The sequence below is a fragment of the Pagrus major genome, chromosome 19, assembly GCF_040436345.1.
Source record: "Pagrus major chromosome 19, Pma_NU_1.0".
NCBI lineage: Eukaryota > Metazoa > Chordata > Actinopteri > Spariformes > Sparidae > Pagrus > Pagrus major.
In genome coordinates this window covers 17,623,560-17,651,229 of record NC_133233.1, presented here as the reverse complement: position 1 = coordinate 17,651,229, position 27,670 = coordinate 17,623,560, and the positions used below count along the sequence as shown (strand labels likewise).

Sequence of the window (27,670 nt, the reverse complement as noted above, 5' to 3'; positions counted from 1 at the left end):
ACAGTGCCATCTAGTGACAATTAAACAGCATAGAAATACACATATTATAATACAATCTAAAACAATACTAGCCTACACCAGGCCTGTTCAATTTGAAAAAAATGAATCATTGACTAATCATTGAGGCAACACTTGCAATTAAGAATGATAATAAATCTCACTTTCTGATGCATGCTTTATTTTTCCTTTTCAAAATAGATCATTCAACTTCCTCCCTTCCAACAGGGTACATCCTCACATACTGTACGTGTTAATATTTTGGAGTGAAACACCACATGTAACATTATTGGAAATGAATATTGAAATCATTTCAGGACAAAGAAACTGAATGTTGTCATGAGGCTGCAGCGTGGAGGCAGTGAGCAGTTGAAACAGACTGATCACATTAGGAAGTTTTGATGGGATCGTCTTTGCGATGGTTCTCCCGGACATCAAGCAGTTCGATCTTTCCTGTCTCACTGTTTTGGAGGATTTTCAGAAGAAGATCAGAAGAAGAATAAGAAGGTCCTCCAACATACACCTGCAGGAAACAGATTGTACCTTTAAACATGTATAATCGTATATATTTGGTGTTGTTGATCAGTGCAGATTTTCTAACATCAGGGATGTGTTTAACAGTTCACGTTCATTATAAATATGAGACTTTTGCTCCTTTCTTTCAAATCACAGTGTTAATTACCAAGATGTGGATTTGTCCAGTCTCAACCTCACTCCAGAATTTAAATGCTCTGAATTCCATGTATTTCTTCCCTGTCATTTTCTCTACGTCAGGCTTCACCTGCATGAATGAAATGAAATGTGATTAGATTTGTGATTTGGTGGTCATGAAGAACGAAGACAGAGTGAAGCTCACCTGATCACAGATCTTCTGAATGTCCTCAGTGGCATCCTGTGTCTTACTGAATCCTCCTGGCAAGTTAGCCATTGTCACAAGTTCAGTTGAAGTTAACAGAGAAGTCACCTGGTTGCTTTTATGAGTCTCAGCTGTTTATTTTCAGCTGGTTATCAGGTATATTTATAGTGTGTACCCACCCCTGGATACAGACTAGAAGGTGGCTCCAATACGTCAGATTTTGGGTGGAGATACAGCACATGTGTGACCACAGCCGTCACTGCGGTCAGTGTTGATCAAACTCCAGCTAACACTGTGGCACCGCCAAAATATTTTCTGTATTATATGATTCAGATTCTTATCATATGGAATAACTAAAGCAACTACAATCAATATTTTTTTCTGTTATACAATAAGCAGATTGAACCAAGCAATCTGATCAACTAGACATTGAGAACGTGCTCCTACCAGCACGACAGCACACCGTACACGTCACTGAAAATATTACTCAGCCGTTTCTATCCCAACATATTAAATGTTATACACTGGGAGTGATTTGTGATCGTGATTTGTGTTGCCCAGTGGTTAGACGACATTTTCTTTCTCCAGAATTTCTCCTCTAGTGATAATAAAGGCTTATCTTATCGTTTATTACTTCACACTTCTTGACTGTGACCAGCCCAACACTCACCTATGCAATAATCCTGCTGTTCACTCAGCATCTTGATATGCCACACCTGTCATGTGGATGGATTATCCTGGCGAAGGAGAAGTGTTCAGTAGCAGGGGTATAAAGTTGCCATTAAACAGTTAGTGGAAGGCTATTGGTGTAGGCATATTTACAGAAAAACAATTTAAAATATTTTTCTGTATAAGAAAACACATATATAAACACATTTTCATCTGCTCCAAACGGTTTAAAAACTCTTTGGCTCCCTCAAGTGTATGAACACTTACAGAAAGAAGCTTGTTTCAGGGAGCAGGTTGTCTGCACACCTGGATATGAATCATGAAACCAGAGCTTTAATTTGAGATTAACGAGGCCCTGCTTGATGGTGAACTGCTACTACATTTGGCATTAAATAATCCCAACCTTTGAATCGAAGCACAATTAACATTTACATTCAAGTAAGATCTGTACGTTGATGTTCATGCTTTACCTTTTGGGGAAAATATTAAATATGGACAGTTATACAAAAATGATGGCAAATGGAAAAGAAGTAGTAAAATCATGTGTCATTTGGGATAACATTTAAAAAACAAATATGGTTTGTTGATTTTATGCAAACGTGTTTGAATATAAATTGATGTGAATAAGTTAAAAAAATGTAACAGGTATGGTCATGTCTTAAGTAACTCATAGGGAGTTACTTTGCACTCCTTCTTTTTAAAGCCTTTTGAACACTTTGACACTGTTAATCTGAAGTAAGATGACATAAGACTTTACTGCCATCTTTAACAACCACCATTGCAAATAAAAATCTACCTACGTAACTGTGATAGAAATACTCATGGACTAGGTGATGTATTAAAGTTTTATTTAACTTGCACTCTGTCATGTTCTTTGTCTTCTTCCTTCCTCACTCTCTGATGTATCATCTGATGTTTTCTTGGAAGGCAACCAAATATAACGAACCATTACCTTGAGTAAAGTTATGTATTTCTCTGGGTTTGAACATTGTTGGAAACAATACACAACTCAACAAAACACAAAACAAAGGCCTAATCAGTTTAAGACACTTTAACACAGAATGATTGTGGGATGGCCATCATTTATGTGACAGATATTTTGCCCGAAAGGGGAAGTTGTTTAGAAGAAGTATTTACTTTTGTGATTTCATCTAAATGTTTTATTTATTGCAAAATTAACATTTATATTCAAGATAGATCTGTGCATTGATGTTCATGCTTTACCTTTTGGGGGAAATATAAACTATAATTGTCTTTGAAGACTGTGATATGCAGTTTAAAACTCTGAATCTTTTGTGAATTCACCTTTGACTGACTATAGTTCTGTTTCACTACTTTCCTGGGCTGAAAAGCTGCAGTCTCATATACAAGTTATATGCATTTTTGTGTCTGTTGGTCAGGATATTCAGCATTGAGAGGGAGGAAGTTGAACGCTTTATTTTGTGAAGGGATTTCTTAAATAAAGCAACAGGAAATTAGCTGTTTTTCTTCTCCGATGTCCAGATGAACAGATTTCTAAAGCTCCAGACATTTGTAGTCTTTGTTTGATTGCAACATACATTTGATTAACTGAAAGTAGTAGGTGAGTAGGTGAATCTGTGCTCATATTAAGTTTGTGCTTACACATGTAGCTCCACCCAACATGCAGTGGAGCCACCTTTCAGGTGTATGCAGGTGTGGTTACTCCATATAAATACATGTGTACTTGATACACAGTTGAGACATAAAAACAAAAAGTTGACTTCTCTGTTAAACTCAACGGACCTTGAGACAATGGATATAAAACCCGGAGGATGGAGTAAGACAAAGGGGGTAGATGAGGCAGCTCTGGTTTGTTATCAGGTGAGCTTCTCTCTGTCTTCACTCTTTACATCTCTACACACAACTCTGTGGTCTGCACTTCAGTCTGGATTTACATCACATTTTAATTCATTTTTACACAGGTGAAGAGCCTCGTGGAGAGAAAGACAAATAAGATATACCAGGAATTCAGAGCAGTTGAATACAGGGATGAGACTGTGAATGGAAAAAACTACCTCTTCAAGGTAATTAATATTGTGATATTTATTTTAAAGAGAAGTAAGAATGTCTCAGGTACATGAACTGAATGAAGTGTGACATCTTGTCAAGCATTTAACACTGCTCCTCAGTTTTCAACAACATGAGATCAAGATGAATATGTTAATCAAAGTCCAAATTTCCTCTGTTTTTTCCTGCAGGTTCATGTTGGAGGACCCAACTACATTCATCTGTTTGTCTTCCAAGCACTTCCCTGTAACGGAGGACATCTTGAGCTGCGCGGTGTACTGGAGGACAAAACCAAAGAAGTTCCCCTCGAAACTTTCAACAATTAGTACTCTGCTTCTTCAATCTGAAATGATTCCACACAATGTTGAAGACACTCATGTTAACATGATTTTTGATTTTGAATATCACATTACACATCAAGATCAAAATGTTGCTGTTTGGAAGGAGCAAGTTGGATTAACTACTTTCTAAAGAAATAAAGAAAGCCTGAAGCATATCCTGTGTCCTCTGTCCATATCCTGTTAATTTGACACATTAAATCATGATATTCTTACTCATAAACTTTACATATTTAACTTTTCTGAGAGTGCTGACAATCTTGTCTCTTCAACCACATGAGGGGTGGATATAACAATGAACAGAAAACTAGTAGTGATCAATGAAATAAATGTACCTTTTAATTAAATAACCTGGTCGGTCAGACTGTAGCTCCAGATGCTGATGTTGCCTCATGTCTTCTGTCTGCGTAAATATGTAATAATGTGTCATCAGATATGAGCACAGCTGCTTATCATTCATTATCTGTTTATACACCGATAAGTTACAGAATAATCACTGCGAACAAATTATCAATATTGACTGAAGAAGGTGATAATATGGCAGTGTGGCATTACAGCTTCTTTGCACTCCTTCTTTTTAAAGCCTTTTGAACACTTTGACACTGTTAATCTGAAGTAAGATGAGATAAGACTTTACTGCTATCTTTAACAGCCACCATTGCAAATAAAAATCTACCTACGTGACTCAGATAGAAATACTCATGGACTAGGTGATGTATTAAAGTTTTATTCAACTTACACCTCGTGATGTTCTCTGACTTCCTTCCTCACTCTCTGATGTATCATCTGATGTTTTCTTGGAAGGCAACCAAATATTACGAACCATGACCCTGAGTAAAGTCATGTATTTCTCTGGGTTTGAACATTGTTGGAAACAATACACACCTCGACAAAACACAGAACAAAGGCCTAATCAGTTTTAGACACTTTGACACAGAATAATTTTGGGATGGCCATCATGTATCTGACAGATATTTTGCCCGAAAGGGGAAGTTGTTTAGAATTTCTCTGGAAAAGAAGAAGTATTTACTTTTGTTATTTCATCTAAATGAGGAGGAGCCCTTGAAGAGACCCCCTGACCTTCCTTTTGCTTCGCTGTTGGTAAATCCAGACTGAAATACAGACCAGAGAGTCGTGTGTGGAGGTCGTGAAGAATGAAGGTAGACTGAAGCTCACCTCATCACAAATCTTCTGAATGTTCTCAGTGGCATCCTGTGTCTCACTGAATCCTCCAGACAAGTTAGACATTGTCACAAGGTCAGTTGAACTGTAGGGCCTTGGCAGAGGTTTGAAGCATGTGTGAGGAGCACACTGCTCACTATCAGCCCCTCTGTACATGTTCTAGTTCAGCAGGTCACCACACCTGAGTGGGATTAAATGGATGTCCTGTCTCAAATACTCATCTTTGAATTCTAGGTCAGGATGAAGAAATGAAAGTGATTAAAGTCTAACAGAGAATATTCCCAATGTCAGTGCTTACTATGTCTCGTATTATCTTCTTATGTGTGGCTTGCTTGAAGTAGAAATCATGACATAAACAGTGATTAACTCTGTGGCAGTTTTATTCTTTGTTTTGTTTTTAGTTTATTTTATTTAAAGAAGTGACAATGCACATTAATTAACATGAGCACCAAAGTCTATCATGTAAATGTACCAGGTTCAGCTGTACAGGCTAATTTTCAACTGCAGTCCCAGTTCGTGCAATTCAAAAAAGTTTTAGCATGTTGCAGCTGTGGATTGTTAAAACAAAAGTGTCCTTTTTTGTGGCTTTGTTTTTACTGTCAGGGCTCTTAATTTATTGTGTGTACTACGTGTGTGTCTGTGCACTGTTTGTGTCTGTATTTGTGTTCGTTTTGGCAAATTGGACCCATTTCTACTGTTTCTTTTTTAAGTTAATATTTGTATCAATTTTTGTGCAGTACATTATTTTTATTGCTTGTGTCTTGCACTCTTTATCTTTTATTATCTTAACTACCCATTTTGTATTGCTGTCTCAGTTTATGTAGTTTGTATTCTTAATATCTCATATTTTTTTAAACACTGGTGAATCACTTTAAGTTGCATTTTGGTTTGTTTAAAAGGTGCTATATGAATAAAGTTTGATTGATTGTAATGTATGCCGAATTAGCTACTAGGAGATTTTGTTTGCAAGGTACTCATGAATGTACCGACACTTTTCACTGTTTCACTTTGACAATGAAGAAAACCTAAAAACATGATAATTCTCAGGCAAGTTCTGGATTAATTTTCTTCATTTATTTCTATGGATTTATAGTCCTAACTCTGAGCACTAGATGGAGTATGAGCACTGTCTGTTATCAGGAACTGATGAGACGTGAATACAGTTTTGGTCTCGGCCAATACATAAGGTGGATTTTTGATTACATGCAACATTATATTTGACTTGTTTGAACACTTACAGAAAGAAGCTTGTTTCAGGGAGCAGGTTGTCTGCACACCTGGATATGAATCATGAAACCAGAGCTTTAATTTGAGGTTTACGAAGCCATGCTTGATGGTGAACTGCTACTACATTTGGCATTAAATAATCCCAACCTTTGAATCGAAGCAAAATTAAGATTTACATTCAAGTTAGATCTGTACGTTGATGTTCATGCTTTACCTTTTGGGGAAAATATTAAATATGGACAGTTAAACAAAAATGATGGCAAATGGAAAAGAAGTAGTAAAATCATGTGTCATTTGGGATAACATTTAAAAAACAAATATGGTTTGTTGATTTTATGCAAACGTGTTTGAATATAAATTGATATAAATTTGTAAAGTACGGTCATGTCATAAGTAACTCATAGGGAGGATAAATGGGTTCATTGAAAAAGTTTTAATATGATAACATTTGGAAAATTCATTAATTTCATCCTGTAGGACATTTTGAGTGGTATCGTTATCTGATTCTCAATTGAAAGACTGAAGTACACCGATAAGTTACAGAATAATCACTGCGAACAAATTAGCGATATTGACTGAATAAGGTGATAATATGGCAGTGTGGCATTACAGCTTCTTTGCACTTCACTTGCACTCTTTTTAAAGCCTGTTGATCACTTGGGCATTGTTAATCTGAAGATGAGATAAGACTTTACTGCCAGAGGAGAAGTTCTGGAGAAAGAACACATCATCTTTAACAACCACCACTGCAAATGAAAAACTACCTACGTGACTGAGATAGAAATACTCATGGACTAGGTAATGTGTTAAAGTTTAATTTAACTTACACTCCGTCATGTTCTCCGTCTTCTTCCTTCCTCACTCTCTGATGTATCATCTGATGTTTTCTTGGAAGGCAACCAAATATAACAAACCATTACCTTGAGTAAAGTTATGTATTTCTCTGGGTTTGAACATTGTTGGAAACAATACACAACTAACAAAACACAGAACAAAGGCCTAATCAGCTTCAGACACTTTGACACAGAATGATTGTGGGATGGTCATCATTTATGTGAAAGATATTTTGCCCGAAAGGGGAAGTTGTTTAGAAGAAGTATTTACTTTTGTTATTTCATCTAAATGTTTTATTTATCGCAAAATTAACATTTACATTTCATGCTTTACCTTTTGGGGGAAATATAAACTATAATTGTCTTTGAAGACTGTGATATGCAGTTTAAAACTCTGAATCTTTTGTGAATCCACCTTTGACTGACTATAGTTCTGTTTCACTACTTTCCTGGGCTGAAAAGCTGCAGTCTCATATACAAGTTATATGCATTTTTGTGTCTGTTGGATATTCAGCATTGAGAGGGAGGAAGTTGATTGCTTCATTTTGTGAAGGGATTTCTTAAATAAAGCAACAGGAAATTAGCTGTTTTTTACATTTCTTCTCTGATGTCCAGATGAACAGATTTCTAAAGCTCCAGACATTTGTAGTCTTTGTTTGATTGCAACATACATTTGTTACCTGAAAGTAGTCAGATGAATCTGTGCTCATGTTAAGTTTGTGCTTACACATGTAGCTCCACCCAACATGCAGTGGGGCCACCTTTCAGGTGTATCCAGGTGTGGTTACTCCATATAAATACATGTGTATTTGATACACAGTTGAAACAGTTGAGACATAAAAGCAGAAAGTTGACTTCTCTGTTAAACTCGACAGACCTTGAGACAATGGAAGATAAAATAATCGGAGGATGGAGTCATACAGGGTATACTGATAAGGAAACTCGGTGCATTTGCGATCAGGTGAGCTTCACTCTGTCTTCACTCTTTACAATCTCTACATAAAACTCAGTGGTCTGCACTTCAGTCTGGATTTACATCACATTTTATTTATTTCATACACAGGTGAAGAGCCTCGTGCAGAGAAAGACGAACAAGATATACCAGGAATTCAGAGCAGTTTTATCCAGGGATCAGCTTGTGGCTGGAACAAACTACCTCTTCAAGGTAATTAATATTGTGATATTTATTTTAAAGAGAAGTAAGAATGTCTCAGGTACATGAACTGAATGAAGTGTGACATCCAGTAGCACTGCTCCTCAGTGCTCAGTAACATGAGATCAAGATAAAGATATTCACTAAAAGATCCAGTTCACCTCTCTTTTTCCTGCAGGTTCGTGTTGGAGAACGCAACTACATTCATCTTCAGGTCTACCAAGCACGTCCCTGTGACGGAGGATGGCTTCAGCTGAGCGGTGTACTGGAGGACAAAACCCAAGACGACCCCCTCGAACCTTTCAACAATTAAATGCTTACAAGCTGCAGTACTCTGCTTGCTCTGCTTTTTGATTTTGAATGTCACATTACGCATTAAGATCAAAATGTTGCTGTTTGGAAGGAGCAAGTTGAATGAACGACTTTCACAACAAATAAAGAAAGTCTGAAGCATATCCTGTGTCCTGTGTGTATTTTCTAAAGGCATTTGACACATTAAATCTTGATATTCTTATTCATAAACTTTACATATTTAACTTTTCTGATAAAACTTTAGAGTGCTGACAATCTTGTCTCTTCAACCATATGAGGGGTGGATATAACAATGAACAGAAAACTAGCAGTGATCAATGAAATAAATGTACTTTTTAATTAAATATCATTTCATGGGACTTAAAAAGGCAACAATTTAATGTTTAATATAAAACCATCATTCATCAATTAACTATATTTGATTTTAAAACAAAGAATCATTGCATCATTTAAGTTGATATGTTACAATCATAGCTTCATTCTTTTATTAACTTTTATTTTAGTGCCTTTGATTGAAGAAGAGTTTGGTTTTGGATCAGAGGCTGCATCTAACCTGTCAATCAAACACCACACCCATCAGTGAGGTGTGGGCTCCATTATCTTCATCTTGTTTCTTTGTCTCCTCTGTCCATCTTAAGTCATGAGCAAGCGCCACTCTGGAGTTTTATTTGCCATGTTCGTATGCCAGTTCATCACTAACTTCATTTCTGGGAATATTTTACTCAAGAAAATCAACTAGATTTCAAATATGGACAGTTATACAAAAAATGATGGCAAATGGAAAAGCAGTAATAAAATCATGTGTCATTTGGGATAATATTTAAAAAACAAATATGTTTTGTTGATTGTATGCAAACGTGTTTGAATATAAACTGATATGAATGACTACAAAAATGTAACAAGTACAGTCATATCTTTAGTAACTCATAGGGAGGAACAATGGTTCATTTAAAATTTTTAATATGATAACATTTGGAAAATTCAATAATTTCATCCTGTATGACATTTTGAGTGGTATCGTTATTTCATTCTCAATTTAAACACTGAAGTACATTGTTGATACAGTGTTTTTTCCAGCTGAAGCAGGCAGATGTTGTCAAACAAAATATGTTTTCCTTTTGGTGATTTTTTTGCAAACTCCTAGCTAATGAACATTCCCATCAGCTTCAGATGTAGTTTGTGTTTAGTGCTGATCAGCAATTATTAGCATACTAGCGCACATACCAAGATGTTGAAACTAACATCCACAGAGGGGCTGATGCTAAGTAGTACGCTTCTCACGTATCCTGCCCTCTAAGGCCTTTTGTTTAGATGGCGTGTTCTTTCTCCAGAATTTCTCCCTTTGGAGTCAACAGAGGCTTATCTTATCACATCCTGCTACAAATCAGTAATGTCCATGTGTCATAAAGGCATTCAAACAAATGTATTTTACTTCCCTCTCAGCAAAGCATTTCTCAATTGATTATATGGCATTGTGGCATTACAGCTTCCTTGCACTTGCTCTTATTAACGCCTTTTGAACACTTGGGCACTGTTGATCTGAAGTAAGATGACATAAGATAAGTCTTTACTGCCGGAGGAGAAATTCTGGAGAAAGAACACGTCATCTTACCACTGGGCCATAGAGGACGGGATGTGTGAGATGCAAACTCAATTGCAGCGTTTCTGTGGATGTTTGTTTCACCAATCTTTAGTTTAGCATATTAGCATGCTAATATTTTTCATTTGAAAGTTAGCGTTGAGTTTGTAAAAAAAGCATCTAAAGGAAAATTGAATGTAATGCAGATGCTGTTTTACTGAAAAATCAGCCTACTGCAGCTGGAAAAAACACTGATGAGAGTGAAAACAGTTACGTTTTTGGCTGTAAAATATCCAAACAGAACAGTTTATTTTATGTAAAGAAGGGTCAATGCACATTTATTAACATGAGCACCAAAGTCTATCATGTAAATGTACCAGGTTCAGCCATACAGGCTAATTTTTGACTTGCAAGAACTGGGACTGCAGTTGAAAAGTTTTAACATGTTGCAGCTGTGGATTGTCATAAAAAAAGTGTCTTTTTTTGTGGCTTTGTTTTTACTGTCAGTGCTATTAGTTTATTGTGTGTACTATGTGTGTGTCTATGCATTGTTTGTGTCTGTATTTGTGTTCGTTTTGGCAAATTGGACCCATTTCTACTGTTTCTTTTTTAAGTTAATATTTGTATCAATTTTTGTGCAGTGCATTATTTTTATTGCTTGTGTCTTTCACTCTTTATCTTTTATTATCTTAACTACCCATTTTGTACTGCTGTCTCAGTTCATGTAGTTTGTTTCCTTAATGTCTCATGTTTTTTCAAACACTGGTAAATCACTTTAAAATGCATTTTGGTTTGTTTAAAAGGTGCTTTATAAATATAGCTTGAATGATTGAAGTGTATGACGAATTAGCTACTAGGAGATTCTGTTTGCAAGGTACTCATGAACTTATTTTGTGAAGGGATATCTTAAATAAAGCAACAGAAAAAATTAGATCTTTTTTGCAATTCTTACGTTTCTTCTCTGATGTCCAGATGAACAGATTTCTAAAGCTCCAGACATTTGTAGTCTTTGTTTGATTGCAACATACATTTGATTAACTGAAAGTAGTCAGATGAATCTATGGTCATGTTAAGTTTGTGCTTACACATGTAGCTCCACCCAACATGCAGTGGAGCCACCTTTCAAGTGTATCCAGGTGTGGTTACTCCATATAAATACATGTGTATTTGATACACAGTTGAAACAGTTGAGACATAAAAGCAGAAAGTTGACTTCTCTTTTAAACTCGACAGACCTTGAGACAATGGATATATTACCCGGAGGATGGAGTCATACAATGGATGCTACTAAGGAAACTCAGTGCATTTGCGATCAGGTGAGCTTCTGTCTGTCTTCACTCTTTACAATCTCTACATAAAATTCTGTGGTCTGCACTTCAGTCTGGATTTACATCACATTTTATTTCATTCATACACAGGTGAAGAGCCTCGTGGAGGGAAATACGAACAAGATATACCAGGAATTCAGAGCAATTAAATACAGGGTACAGGTTGTGGCTGGAACAAACTACCTCTTCAAGGTAGTTAATATTGTGTTATATTTATTTTAAAGAGAAGTAAGAATGTCTCAGGTACATGAACTGATTGAAATGTGACATCTTGGCAAGCATTTAACACTGCTCCTCAGTTTTAAACACCATGAGATCAAGATGAATATATTAATTAAAGTCCAATTCACCTCTCTTTTTCCTGCAGGTTTGTGTTGGAGGACCCAACTACATTCACCTGTTTGTCTTCCAAGCACTTCCCTGTAACGGAGGATGGCTTCAGCTGAGCGGTGTACAGGAGGACAAAACCAAAGACGACCCCCTTGAACCTTTCAACAATTAAATGCTTGCAAGCTGCAGTACTCTGCTTGCTCTGCTTTTTGATTTTGAATGTCACATTACACACAAAGATCAAAATGTTGCTGTTTGGAAGGAGCAAGTTGAATGAACTACTTTCACAAGAAATAAAGAAAGTCTGAAGCATATCCTGTGTCCTGTGTGTATTTCCTAAAGGCTTTTGACACATTAAATCATGATATTCTTATTCATAAACTTTACGTATTTAACTTTTCTGATAAAACTTTAGAGTGCTGACAATCTTGTCTCTTCAACCATATGAGGGGTGGATATAACAATGAACAGAAAACTAGCAGTGATCAATGAAATAAATGTACTTTTTAATTAAATATCATTTCATGGGACTTAAAAAGGCAACAATTTAATGTTTATATAAAACCATCATTCATCAATTAACTATATTTGATTTTAAAACAAAGAATCTTGCATCATTAAAATTGATATGTTACAATCATAACTTCATTCTTTTATTAACTTTTATTTTAGTGCCTTTGATTGAAGAAGAGTTTGGTTTTGGATCAGAGGCTGCATCTAACCTGTCAATCAAACACCACGCCCATCAGTGAGGTGTGGGCTCCATTATCTTCGTCTTGTTTCTTTGTCTCCTCTGTCCTTCTTAAGTCATGAGCAAGCGCCACTCTGGAGTTTTATTTGCCATGTTCGTATACCAATTCCTCACTAACTTACATTTACATTTACGGCATTTAGCAGACGCTTTTATCCAAAGCAACTTACAGTAATTCATACATTCATACACTGATGGCGATGGCTGCCATGCAAAGTGCCGACCAGCACATCAGGAGCAGTTTGGGGTTCAGTATCTTGCCCAAGGACACTTCGACATACAGACCAGGGGACTCAAAACAGCGACCTTCCAATCACAAGACGCTGGCTCTACCCCTGAGAAACAGCTGCCCCAACTTAATTTTTCTGGGAATATTTAACTGTGTTGATTTTAAATACGGACAGTGTTTGAATGTAAATTGATATAAATTTGTAAAGTACGGTCAGGTCTTATGTAACTCATAGAGAGAAAAAATGGGTTAATTGAAAAAGTTTTAATATGATAACATTTGGAAAATTCATTAATTTCATCCTGTAGGACATTTTGAGTGGTATCATTATCTGATTCTCAATTGAAAGACTGAAGCACACCGATAAGTTACAGAATAATCACTGTGAACAAATTAGTGATATTGACTGAATAAGGTGACAATATGGCAGTGTGGCATTACAGCTTCTTTGCACTTCACTTGCACTCTTTTTAAAGCCTGTTGAACACTTGGGCACTGTAATCTGAAGTAAGATGAGATAAGACTTTACTGCCAGAGGAGAAGTTCTGGAGAAATAACACATCATCTTTAACAACCACCACTGCAAATAAATATCTAACTACATGACTGAGTTAGAAATATTCATGGACTAGGTGATGTATTAACGTTTTATCTAACTTACACTCCGTCATGTTCTCCGTCTTCTTCCTTCCTCACTCTCTGATGTATCATCTGATGTTTTCTTGGAAGGCAACCAAATATAACGGACCATTACCTTAAGTAAAGTTATGTATTTCTCTGGGTTTGAACATTGTTGGAAACAATACACAACTCAACAAAACACAAAACAAAGGCCTAATCAGCTTCAGACACTTTAACACAGAATGATTGTGGGATCGCCATCATTTATGTGACAGATATTTTGCCTGAAAGGGGAAGTTGTTTAGAAGAAGTATTTACTTTTGTTATTTCATCTAAATGTTTTATTTATTGCAAAATTAAGATTTATATTCAAGATAGATCTGTACATTGATGTTCATGCTTTACCTTTTGGGGGAAATATAACATATAATTGTCTTTGAAGACTGTGATATGCAGTTTATAACTCTGAATCTTTTGTGAATTCACCTTTGACTGACTATAGTTCTGTTTCACTACTTTCCTGGGCTGAAAAGCTGCAGTCTCATATACAAGTTATATGCATTTTTGTGTCTGTTGGTCAGGATATTCAGCATTGAGAGGGAGAAAGCTGAACGCTTCATTTTGTGAAGGGATTTCTTAAATAAAGCAACAGGAAATTAGCTGTGTTTCTTCTCTGATGTCCAGATGAACAGATTTCTAAAGCTCCAGACATTTGTAGTCTTTGTTTGATTGCAACATACATTTGATTAACTGAAAGAAGTCAGATGAATCTGTGCTCATGTTAAGTTTGTGCTTACACATGTAGCTCCACCCAACATGCAGTGGGGCCACCTTTCAGGTGTATCCAGGTGTGACTACTCCATATAAATACATGTGTATTTGATACACAGTTGAAACAGTTGAGACATAAAATCAGAAAGTTGACTTCTCTGTTAAACTCGACAGAACTTGACACAATGGATATAAAAGTCGGAGCATGGAGTCATACAAAGTATGCTGATAAGGAAACTCAGTGGATTTGCGATCAGGTGAGCTTCTGTCTTCACTCTTTATAAAATCTCTACATAAAACTCTGTGGTCTGCACTTCAGTCTGGATTTACATCACATTTTATTTATTTCATACACAGGTGAGGAACCTTGTGGAGGGAAAGACAAACAAGATATACCAGGAATTCAAAGCAGCTTTATCCAGGGATCAGCTTGTGAATGGAACAAACTTCCTCATCAAGGTAATTAATATTGTGATATTTATTCTAAAGAGAAGTAAGAATGTCTCAGGTACATGAACTTAATGAAGTGTGACATCCAGTAGCACTGCTCCTCAATGCTCAGTAACATGAGATCAAGATAAAGATATTCACTAAAAGATCCAATTCTCCTTTCTTTTTCCTGCAGGTTCGTGTTGGAGAACGCAACTACATTCATCTTCAGGTCTACCAAGCACTTCCCTGTCATGGAGGACATCTTGAGCTGAGCGGTGTACAGGGGGAGAAAACCCAAGACGACCCCCTCGAACCTTTCAACAATTAAATGCTTACAAGCTGCAGTACTCTGCTTGCTCTGTTTTTTTTATTTTGAATGTCACATTACACATAAAGATCAAAATGTTGCTGTTTGGAAGAAGCAAGTTGAATGAACGACTTTCACAAGAAATAAAGAAAGCCTGAAGCATATCCTGTGTCCTGTGTGTATTTTCTAAAGGCATTTGACACATTAAATCTTGATATTCTTATTCATAAACTTTACATATTTAACTTTTCTGATAAAACTTTAGAGGGCTGACAATCTTGTCTCTTCAACCATATGAGGGGTGGATATAACAATGAACAGAAAACTAGTAGTGATCAATGAAATAAATGTACTTTTTAATTAAATATCATTTCATGGGACTTAAAAAGGCAACAATTTAATGTTTAATATAAAACCATCATTCATCAATTAACTATATTTGATTTTAAAACAAAGAATCATTGCATCATTTAAGTTGATATGTTACAATCATAACTTCATTCTTTTATTAACTTTTATTTTAGTGCCTTTGATTTAAGAAGAGTTTGGTTTTGGATCAGAGGCTGCATCTAACCTGTCAATCAAACACCACGCCCATCAGTGAGGTGTGGGCTCCATTATCTTCATCTTGTTTCTTTGTCTCCTCTGTCCTTCTTAAGTCATGAGCAAGCGCCACTCTGGAGTTTTATTTGCCATGTTCGTATGCCAGTTCATCACTAACTTCATTTCTGGGAATATTTTACTCAAGAAAATCAACTGTGTCGATTTCAAATATGGACAGTTATACAAAAATTGATGGCCAATGGAAAAGTAGTAGTAAAATCACGTGTCATTAGATATGAGCACAGCTACTAATCATTCATTATCTGTTAAGATAAGACTTTACTGCCAGAAGAGAAGTTCTGGAGAAAGAACACGTCATCTTTAACAACCACCATTGCAAATAAATATCTACCTACATGACTCAGATAGAAATACTCATGGACTAGGAAATGTATTAAAGTTTTGTTTAACCTAAGGGTTGAAGAGACCCCCTGACCCTCCTTTTGCTTCACTGTTGGTAAATCCAGACTGAAATACAGACCAGAGGGTCGTGTGTGGAGGTCGTGAAGAATGAAGGTAGACTGAAGCTCACCTCATCGCAAATCTTCTGAATGTTCTCAGTGGCATCCTGTGTCTCACTGAATCCTCCAGACAAGTTAGACATTGTCACAAGGTCAGTTGAACTGTAGGGCCTTGGCAGAGGTTTGAAGCATGTGTGAGGAGCACACTGCTCACTATCAGCCCCTCTGTACATGTTCTAGTTCAGCAGGTCACCACACCTGAGTGGGATTAAATGGATGTCCTGTCTCAAATACTCATCTTTGAATTCTAGGTCAGGATGAAGAAATGAAAGCAATTAAAGTCTAACAGAGAATATTCCCAATGTCATTGTTTAGTATATCTCGTATTATCTTCTTATGTCCCTTTAATAAACCGATAAATTAGATTAAATGAATAAAATTGAAATAGAGATCATACTGTAACTGTCAAAAAAGGTGCATTCCACTTTTTTATAAACACATTTTCATCTGCTCCAAATGGTTTAAAAACCCTTTGGCTCCCTCAAGTGTTGAAAAGAGGAACTATGTTTTTTATGTGTGTCAGTGCTTTATTTATTTTCCATTTTTACTTGTGTTGATGTACTCTAAGTTGTGAGAATATAGCCTACAACGCTTTGTTTAAAGCAGAAATCATGACGTAAACAGTGATTAACTCTGTGGCAGTTTTATTCTTTGTTTTGTTTTTAGTTTATTTTATTTAAAGAAGTGACAATGCACATTAATTAACATGAGCACCAAAGTCTATTATGTAAATGTACCAGGTTCAGCCATACAGGCTAATTTTCAACTGCAGTCCCAGTTCGTGCAATTCAAAAAAGTTTTAGCATGTTGCAGCTGTGGATTGTTAAAACAAAAGTGTCCTTTTTTGTGGCTTTGTTTTTACTGTCAGGGCTCTTAATTTATTGTGTGTACTACGTGTGTGTCTGTGCACTGTTTGTGTCTGTATTTGTGTTCGTTTTGGCAAATTGGACCCATTTCTACTGTTTCTTTTTTAAGTTAATATTTGTATCAATTTTTGTGCAGTACATTATTTTTATTGCTTGTGTCTTTCACTCTTTATCTTTTATTATCTTAACTACCCATTTTGTATTGCTGTCTCAGTTTATGTAGTTTGTATTCTTAATATCTTGTGTTTTTTCAAACACTGGTGAGTCACTTTAAGTTGCATTTTGGTTTGTTTAAAAGGTGCTATATGAAAAAAGTTTGATTGATTGTAATGTATGCCGAATTAGCTACTAGGAGATTCTGTTTGCAAGGTACTCATGAATGTACCGACACTTTTCACTGTTTCACTTTGACAATGAAGAAAACCTAAAAACATGATTATTCTCAGGCAAGTTCTGGATTCATTTTTCTTCATCTATTTCTATGGATTTATAGTCCTAACTCTGAGCACTAGATGGAGTATGAGCACTGTCTGTTATCAGGAACTGCTGAGACGTGAATACAGTTTTGATCTCGGCCAATACATAAGGTGGATTTTTGATTACATGCAACATTATATTTGACTTGTTTGAACACTTACAGAAAGAAGCTTGTTTCAGGGAGCAGGTTGTCTGCACACCTGGATATGAATCATGAAACCAGAGCATTAATTTTAGGTTCACGAAGCCCTGCTTGATGGTGAACTGCTACTACATTTGGCATTAAATAATCCCAACCTTTGAATCGAAGCACAATTAACATTTACATTCAAGTTAGATCTGTACATTGATGTTCATGCTTTACTTGTTGGGGGAAATATAAAATATGGACAGTTATACAAAAATGATGGCAAATGGAAAAGAAGTAGTAAAATCACGTGTCATTTGGGATAACATTTAAAAAACAAATATGGTTTGTTGATTTTATGCAAACGTGTTTGAATATAAATTGATATAAATTTGTAAAGTACGGTCATGTCTTAAGTAACTCATAGGGAGGATAAATGGGTTCATTGAAAAAGTTTTAATATGATAACATTTGGAAAATTCATTAATTTCATCCTGTCGGACATTTTGAGTGGTATCGTTATCTGATTCTCAAGTGAAAGACTGATGTACACCGATAAGTTACAGAATAATCACTGCGAACAAATTAGCGATATTGACTGAATAAGGTGATAATATGGCAGTGTGGCATTACAGCTTCTTTGCACTTCACTTGCACTCTTTTTAAAGCCTGTTGAACACTTGGGCATTGTTAATCTGAAGTAAGATGAGATAAGACTTTACTGCCAGAGGAGAAGTTCTGGAGAAAGAACACATCATCTTTAACAACCACCACTGCAAAAAAATATCTAACTACATGACTGAGATAGAAATACTCATGGACTAGGTAATGTATTAAAGTTTTATCTAACTTGTACTCCGTCATGTTCTCCGTCTTCTTCCTTCCTCACTCTCTGATGTATCATCTGATGTTTTCTTGGAAGGCAACCAAATATAACGAACCATTACCTTAAGTAAAGTTATGTATTTCTCTGGGTTTGAACATTGTTGGAAACAATACACAACTAACACAACACAGAACAAAGGCCTAATCAGCTTCAGATACTTTAACACAGAATGATTGTGGGATGGCCATCATTTATGTGACAGATATTTTGCCTGAAAGGGGAAGTTGTTTAGAAGAAGTATTTACTTTTGTGATTTCATCTAAATGTTTTATTTATTGCAAAATTAACATTTATATTCAAGATAGATCTGTGCATTGATGTTCATGCTTTACCTTTTGGGGCAAATATAAACTATAATTGTCTTTGAAGACTGTGATATGCAGTTTAAAACTCTGAATCTTTTGTGAATTCACCTTTGACTGACTATAGTTCTGTTTCTCTACTTTCCTGAGCTGAAAAGCTGCAGTCTCATATACAAGTTATATGCATTTTTGAGTCTGTTGGTCAGGATATTCAGCATTGAGAGGGAGGAAGTTGATTGCTTCATTTTGTGAAGGGATTTCTTAAATAAAGCAACAGAAAATTAGCTGTGTTTCTTCTCCGATGTCCAGATGAACAGATTTCTAAAGCTCCAGACATTTGTAGTCTTTGTTTGATTGCAACATACATTTGATTAACTGAAAGTAGTCAGATGAATCTATGCTCATGTTAAGTTTGTGCTTACACATGTAGCTCCACCCAACATGCAGTGGAGCCACCTTTCAGGTGTATCCAGGTGTGGCTACTCCATATAAATACATGTGTATTTGATACACAGTTGAAACAGTTGAGACATAAAAGCAGAAAGTTGACATCTCTATTAAACTCGACAGACCTTCAGACAATGGATCAAACATGGGGAGGATTTACTGTGACAAAGGATACTGATAAGGAAACTCAGGGGATTTGCGATCAGGTGAGCTTCTCTCTGTCTTCACTCTTTACATTCTCTACATAAAACTCTGTGGTCTGCACTTCAGTCTGGATTTATATCACATTTTATTTCATTCATACACAGGTGAGGAACCTTGTGGAGGGAAAGACAAACAAGATATACCAGGAATTCAGAGCAATTAAATACAGGAGTCAGGTTGTGGCTGGATTAAACTACCTCTTCAAGGTAATTAATATTGTGATATTTATTTTAAAGAGAAGTAAGAATGTCTCAGGTACATGAACTGATTGAAATGTGACATCTTGGCAAGCATTTAACACTGCTCCTCAGTTTTCAACAACATGAGATCAAGATGAATATGTTAATTAAAGTCCAATTCACCTCTCTTTTTCCTGCAGGTTTGTGTTGGAGGACCCAACTACATTCATCTGTTGGTCTTCCAAGCACTTCCCTGTCATGGAGGACATCTTGAGCTGTGCGGTGTACAGGAGGACAAAACCCAAGACGACCCCCTCGAACCTTTCAACAATTAAATGCTAACAGGCTGCAGTACTCTGCTTGCTCTGATTTTTTGATTTTGAATGTCACATTACACATTAAGATCAAAATGTTGCTGTTTGGAAGGAGCAAGTTGAATGAACTACTTTCACAAGAAATAAAGAAAGCCTGAAGCATAAACTGTGTCCTGTGTGTATTTTCTAAAGGCATTTGACACATTAAATCTTGATATTCTTATTCATAAACTTTACATATTTAACTTTTCTGATAAAACTTTAGAGTGTTGACAATCTTGTCTCTTCAAACATATGAGGGGTGGATATAACAATGAACAGAAAACTAGCAGTGATCAATGAAATAAATGTACTTTTTAATTAAATATCATTTCATGGGACTTAAAAAGGCAACAATTTAATGTTTAATATAAAACCATCATTCATCAATTAACTATATTTGATTTTAAAACAAAGAATCATTGCATCATTTAAGTTGATATGTTACAATCATAACTTCATTCTTTTATTAACTTTTATTTTAGTGCCTTTGATTTAAGAAGAGTTTGGTTTTGGATCAGAGGCTGCATCTAACCTGTCAATCAAACACCACGCCCATCAGTGAGGTGTGGGCTCCATTATCTTCGTCTTGTTTCTTTGTCTCCTCTGTCCTTCTTAAGTCATGAGCAAGCGCCACTCTGGAGTTTTATTTGCCATGTTCGTATGCCAGTTCATCACTAACTTCATTTACATTTAGGGCATTTAGCAGACGCTTTGATCCAAAGCAATTAACGGTAATTCATACATTCATACACTGATGGCGATGGCTGCCATGCAAAGTGCCGACGAGCACATCAGGAGCAGTTTGGGGTTCAGTATCTTGCCCAAGGACACTTCGACATGCAGACCAGGGGACTCAAAACAGCGACCTTCCAATCACAAGACGCTGGCTCTACCCCTGAGAAACAGCCGCCCCAACTTCATTTCTGGGAATATTTTACTCAAGAAAATCAACTGTGTCGATTTCAAATATGGACAGTTATACAAAAATTGATGGCCAATGGAAAAGTAGTAGTAAAATCACGTGTCATTAGATATGAGCACAACTACTAAGCATTCATTATCTGTTAGACTTTACTGCCAGAAGAGAAGTTCTGGAGAAAGAACACGTCATCTTTAACAACCACCATTGCAAATGAAAATCTACCTACGTGACTCAGATAGAAATACTCATGGACTAGGAAATGTATTAAAGTTTTGTTTACCTAAGGGTTGAAGAGACCCCCTGACCCTCCTTTTGCTTCACTGTTGGTTAATCCAGACTGAAATACAGACCAGAGGGTCGTGTGTGGAGGTCGTGAAGAATGAAGGTAGACTGAAGCTCACCTCATCGCAAATCTTCTGAATGTTCTCAGTGGCATCCTGTGTCTCACTGAATCCTCCAGACAAGTTAGACATTGTCACAAGGTCAGTTGAACTGTAGAGCCTTGGCAGAGGTTTGAAGCATGTGTGAGGAGCACACTGCTCACTATCAGCCCCTCTGTACATGTTCTAGTTCAGCAGGTCACCACACCTGAGTGGGATTAAATGGACGTCCTGTCTTAAATACTCATCTTTGAATTCTAGGTCAGGATGAAGAAATGAAAGTGATTAAAGTCTAACAGAGAATATTCCCAATTTCATTGCTTAGCATGTCTCGTATTATCTTCTTATGTCCCTTTAATAAACCGATAAATTAGATTAAATGAATAAAATTGAAATAGCGATCATACTGTAACTGTCAAAAAAGGTGCATTCCACTTTTTTATAAACACATTTTCATCTGCTCCAAATGGTTTAAAAACCCTTTGGCTCCCTCAAGTGTTGAAAAGAGGAACTATGTTTTTTATGTGTGTCAGTGCTTTATTTATTTTCAATTTTTACTTGTGTTGATGTACTCTAAGTTGTGAGAATATAGCCTACAACGCTTTGCTTAAAGCAGAAATCATGACATAAACAGTGATTAACTCTTTGGCAGTTTTATTCTTTGTTTTGTTTTTAGTTTATTTTATTTAAAGAAGTGACAATGCACATTAATTAACATGAGCACCAAAGTCTATTATGTAAATGTACCAGGTTCAGCCGTACAGGCTAATTTTCAACTGCAGTCCCAGTTCGTGCAATTCAAAAAAGTTTTAGCATGTTGCAGCTGTGGATTGTTAAAACAAAAGTGTCTTTTTTGTGGCTTTGTTTTTACTGTCAGGGCTCTTAATTTATTGTGTGTACTACGTGTGTGTCTGTGCACTGTTTGTGTCTGTATTTGTGTTCGTTTTGGCAAATTGGACCCATTTCTACTGTTTCTTTTTTAAGTTAATATTTGTATCAATTTTTGTGCAGTACATTATTTTTATTGCTTGTGTCTTTCACTCTTTATCTTTTATTATTTTAACTACCCATTTTGTATTGCTGTCTCAGTTTATGTAGTTTGTATTCTTAATATCTTGTGTTTTTTCAAACACTGGTGAGTCACTTTAAGTTGCATTTTGGTTTGTTTAAAAGGTGCTATATGAATAAAGTTTGATTGATTGTAATGTATGCCGAATTAGCTACTAGGAGATTCTGTTTGCAAGGTACTCATGAATGTACCGACACTTTTCACTGTTTCACTTTGACAATGAAGAAAACCTAAAAACATGATAATTCTCAGGCAAATTCTGGATTAATTTTCTTCATTTATTTCTATGGATTTATAGTCCTAACTCTGAGCACTAGATGGAGTATGAGCACTGTCTGTTATCAGGAACTGATGAGACGTGAATACAGTTTTGATCTCAGCCAATACATAAGGTGGATTTTTGATTTCATGCAACATTATATTTGACTTGTTTGAACACTTACAGAAAGAAGCTTGTTTCAGGGAGCAGGTTGTCTGCACACCTGGATATGAATCATGAAACCAGAGACTTTAATTTGAGGTTTACGAAGCCCTGCTTGATTGTGAACTGCTACTACATTTGGCATTAAATAATCCCAACCTTTGAATCGAAGCACAATTAACATTTACATTCAAGTTAGATCTGTACGTTGATGTTCATGCTTTACCTGTTGGGGGAAATATAAAATATGGACAGTTAAACAAAAATGATGGCAAATGGAAAAGAAGTAGTAAAATCATGTGTCATTTGGGATAACATTTAAAAAACAAATATGTTTTGTTGATTTTATGCAAACGTGTTTGACTATAAATTGATATAAATTTGTAAAGTACGGTCATGTCATAAGTAACTCATAGGGAGGATAAATGGGTTCATTGAAAAAGTTTTAATATGATAACATTTGGAAAATTCATTAATTTCATCCTGTAGGACATTTTGAGTGGTATCATTATCTGATTCTCAAGTGAAAGACTGATGTACACCGATAAGTTACAGAATAATCACTGCGAACAAATTAGCGATATTGACTGAATAAGGTGATAATATGGCAGTGTGGCATTACAGCTTCTTTGCACTTCACTTGCACTCTTTTTAAAGCCTGTTGATCACTTGGGCACTGTAATCTGAAGTAAGATGAGATAAGACTTTACTGCCAGAGGAGAAGTTCTGGAGAAAGAACACATCATCTTTAACAACCACCACTGCAAATAAATATCTAACTACATGACTGAGATAGAAATATTCATGGACTAGGTGATGTATTAAAGTTTTATCTAACTTACACCCCGTCATGTTCTCCGTCTTCTTCCTTCCTCACTCTCTGATGTATCATCTGATGTTTTCTTGGAAGGCAACCAAATATAACGAACCATTACCTTGAGTAAAGTTATGTATTTCTCTGGGTTTGAACATTGTTGGAAACAATATACAGCTCAACAAAACACAGAACAAAGGCCTAATCAGCTTCAGACACTTTAACACAGAATGATTGTGGGATGGTCATCATTTATGTGACAGATATTTTGCCTGAAAGGGGAAGTTGTTTAGAAGAAGTATTTACTTTTGTGATTTCATCTAAATGTTTTATTTATTGCAAAATTAACATTTATATTCAAGATAGATCTGTGCATTGATGTTCATGCTTTACCTTTTGGGGGAAATATAAACTATAATTGTCTTTGAAGACTGTGATATGCAGTTTAAAACTCTAAATCTTTTGTGAATTCACCTTTGACTGACTATAGTTCTGTTTCTCTACTTTCCTGAGCTGAAAAGCTGCAGTCTCATATACAAGTAATATGCATTTTTGAGTCTGTTGGTCAGGATATTCAGCATTGAGAGGGAGGAAGTTGATTGCTTCATTTTGTGAAGGGATTTCTTAAATAAAGCAACAGGAAATTAGCTGTTTTTCTTCTCCGATGTCCAGATGAACAGATTACTAAAGCTCCAGACATTTGTAGTCTTTGTTTCATTGCAACATACATTTGATTAACTGAAAGAAGTAAGATGAATCTGTGCTCATGTTAAGTTTGTGCTTACACATGTAGCTCCACCCAACATGCAGTGGGTGTGGTTACTCCATATAAATACATGTGTATTTGATACACAGTTGAAACAGTTGAGACATAAAAGCAGAAAGTTGACTTCTCTGTTAAACTCGACAGAACTTGAGACAATGGATATAAAAGTCGGAGCATGGAGTCATACGTCATATGCTGATAAGGAAACTCAGTGGATTTGCGATCAGGTGAGCTTCTGTCTTCACTCTTTATAAAATCTCTACATAAAACTCTGTGGTCTGCACTTCAGTCTGGATTTACATCACATTTTATTCATTTCATACACAGGTGAGGAGCCTCGTGGAGGGAAAGACAAACAAGATATACCAGGAATTCAGAGCAGTTTCATCCAGGAATCATATTGAGGATCGAAAAAACTTCCTCATCAAGGTAATTAATATTGTGATATTTATTCTAAAGTGAAGTAAGAATGTCTCAGGTACATGGTCTTAATGAAGTGTGACATCCAGTAGCACTGCTCCTCAATGCTCAGTAACATGAGATCAAGATAAAGATATTCACTAAAAGATCCAATTCTCCTCTCTTTTTCCTGCAGGTTCGTGTTGGAGAACGCAACTACATTCATCTTCAGGTCTACCAAGCACTTCCCTGTAACGGAGGATGGCTTCAGCTGAGCGGTGTACAGGAGGACAAAACCCCAGATGACGGCCTTGAACCTTTCAACAATTAAATGCTTACAAGCTGCAGAACTCTGCTTGCTCTGCTTTTTGATTTTGATTGTCACATTACACATAAAGATCAAAATGTTGCTGTTTGGAAGGAGCAAGTTGAATGAACGACTTTCACAAGAAATAAAGAAAGTCTGAAGCATATCCTGTGTCCTGTGTGTATTTCCTAAAGGCTTTTGACACATTAAATCATGATATTCTTATTCATAAACTTTACATATTTAACTTTTCTGATAAAACTTTAGAGTGCTGACAATCTTGTCTCTTCAACCATATGAGGGGTGGATATAACAATGAACAGAAAACTAGTAGTGATCAATGAAATAAATGTACTTTTTAATTAAATATCATTTCATGGGACTTAAAAAGGCAACAATTTAATGTTTAATATAAAACCATCATTCATCAATTAACTATATTTGATTTTAAAACAAAGAATCATTGCATCATTTAAGTTGATATGTTACAATCATAACTTCATTCTTTTATTAACTTTTATTTTAGTGCCTTTGATTTAAGAAGAGTTTGGTTTTGGATCAGAGGCTGCATCTAACCTGTCAATCAAACACCACGCCCATCAGTGAGGTGTGGGCTCCATTATCTTCGTCTTGTTTCTTTGTCTCCTCTGTCCTTCTTAAGTCATGAGCAAGCGCCACTCTGGAGTTTTAATTGCCATGTTCGAATGCCAGTTCATCACTAACTTACATTTACATTTAGGGCATTTAGCAGACGCTTTTATCCAAAGCAACTTACAGTAATTCATACATTCATACACTGATGGCGATGGCTGCCATGCAGAGTGCTGACCAGCACATCAGGAGCAGTCTGGGGTTCAGTATCTTGCCCAAGGACACTTCGACATACAGACCAGGGGACTCAAAACAGCGACCTTCCAATCACAAGACGCTGGCTCTAGCCCTGAGAAACAGCCGCCCCAACTTAATTTCTGGGAATATTTAACCGTGTCGATTTTAAATACGGACAGTGTTTGAATGTAAATTGATATAAATTTGTAAAGTACGGTCATGTCTTATGGAACTCATAGAGAGAAAAAATGGGTTAATTGAAAAAGTTTTAATATGATAACATTTGGAAAATTCATTAATTTCATCCTGTAGGACATTTTGAGTGGTATCGTTATCTGATTCTCAATTGAAAGACTGATGTACACCGATAAGTTACAGAATAATCACTGCGAACAAATTAGCGATATTGACTGAATAAGGTGATAATATGGCAGTGTGGCATTACAGCTTCTTTGCACTTCACTTGCACTCTTTTTAAAGCCTGTTGATCACTTGGGCATTGTTAATCTGAAGTAAGATGAGATAAGACTTTACTGCCAGAGGAGAAGTTCTGGAGAAAGAACACATCATCTTTAACAACCACCATTGCAAATAAATATCTACCTACGTGACTGTGATAGAAATACTCATGGACTAGGTCAAGGGAGTAGGTTTGATTTTGAGATTGGTGGGGACACAAAAGTGCTCGAATATCCTCCTGATTACTGCCACTCTCTCTGCTGCTCTCCCTGCTGTTCTCTCCAGGTGCATCAGTTTCCTTAGGAATAAACCACAATATAAATTTGACAACTGTATAGCAACTACTGTAAACACATAAACACTAGTAATACATGATGAGGCCTCTTAGAACACCAGACTTGATATAAAGCTCTGATTTTAAAGCCACATGGGTGAAGCGTTGCTATTCAGATCATCATCACACTAACATTTGTCACAGTCCTGAATCTCATGACTAACATATCCATCATTATTTAACCTCACCTGTGAATTTCCAGCCTCTCTTTCAGCTTCTCCTCCGCTATCTCCTCCAGCCTCTCCTTCTCTACCTCCTCCTGCCTCTCTTCCTCTACCTTCTCTGGCCTCTCCTTCTCTACCTCCTCCAGCCTCTCTGCTGTCTGTCACCTTACAAAAATATGTTGATGCATGACATGACCAGATACATTAGGGATACAATGATCATAGAGCTTGATGGTACAGTTATTGCCTGAGCAAAAAAGGCTTTTACTAAATATTAAGATTACTTAATATTAATTAATTATAATTATAATTATAATTATAATTATAAAATCACATGATCATCTAGAATCTGAGGTTTTATTGTATGTCCACCACAAATTGTCTTTATTTGTGTTTTTAAACCGTTGCTCTCTTCTACACAAATACATGAAAATAAGAATTAAAAATAACTTTTAAAAAGTGTATCTCTTTGGCATTAAATATTCTTTTTTTTCAATATCTGTATTGTTGAGCCTCTACCTATACACCCTTGAAGTAACTTATACTTTGACTCCTAAAGAAGTCTTATATCCAGTTTTCTTTTCTTTTGACATCCTTCAAATCCTATACAGCACACACGCACGCACACACGTACACGCACGCAAACAGACACAAACACAAATGTAAATGACGCCATTGATATTAAAATCCATCTAGCTGACGTGACCCAGGAAGAACAAATGCCGAACATGTTGACAACTTACACTCGCAGTTGCAGATAACATGCACAGCCTCTCGTCCGGTCCAGCTAGCAGGGTGCAGGTAGTATTACAAGCAGAAGGAGTGACAGTGGGGACAGCCAATCACATGTAAGTTAGCGAGAAACCGGCAGCCGATCAGGGAGCGGTATTTAGGTT

General features: G+C 36.2%; 4 protein-coding genes across 4 annotated transcripts; all 4 read left to right on the top strand.

The window, feature by feature from the left end:
- The first annotated feature begins 3,295 nt into the window (after positions 1–3,295).
- On the top strand, positions 3,296–3,876 carry LOC141014328 (cystatin-A1-like). Its single transcript, XM_073488067.1, has 3 exons — positions 3,296–3,364; positions 3,466–3,567; positions 3,742–3,876. Exons 1-3 carry the CDS (start codon positions 3,296–3,298, stop codon positions 3,874–3,876), a joined length of 306 nt encoding a protein of 101 aa, XP_073344168.1.
- A 7,542-nt stretch (positions 3,877–11,418) lies between these two features.
- On the top strand, positions 11,419–12,004 carry LOC141014131 (cystatin-A1-like). The gene is made up of 3 exons (XM_073487789.1): positions 11,419–11,490; positions 11,593–11,694; positions 11,870–12,004. Exons 1-3 carry the CDS (start codon positions 11,419–11,421, stop codon positions 12,002–12,004), a joined length of 309 nt encoding a protein of 102 aa, XP_073343890.1.
- A 2,385-nt stretch (positions 12,005–14,389) lies between these two features.
- Positions 14,390–14,964, top strand: LOC141014327 (cystatin-B-like). The gene is made up of 3 exons (XM_073488065.1): positions 14,390–14,461; positions 14,562–14,663; positions 14,830–14,964. The coding sequence occupies exons 1-3, from the start codon at positions 14,390–14,392 to the stop codon at positions 14,962–14,964; spliced, it is 309 nt and encodes a 102-aa protein (XP_073344166.1).
- A 9,463-nt stretch (positions 14,965–24,427) lies between these two features.
- LOC141014943 (cystatin-B-like) lies at positions 24,428–25,155 on the top strand. The gene is made up of 3 exons (XM_073488885.1): positions 24,428–24,510; positions 24,611–24,712; positions 24,879–25,155. The coding sequence occupies exons 1-3, from the start codon at positions 24,439–24,441 to the stop codon at positions 25,011–25,013; spliced, it is 309 nt and encodes a 102-aa protein (XP_073344986.1). The 5' UTR covers positions 24,428–24,438; the 3' UTR covers positions 25,014–25,155.
- The last annotated feature ends 2,515 nt before the right edge of the window (positions 25,156–27,670 follow it).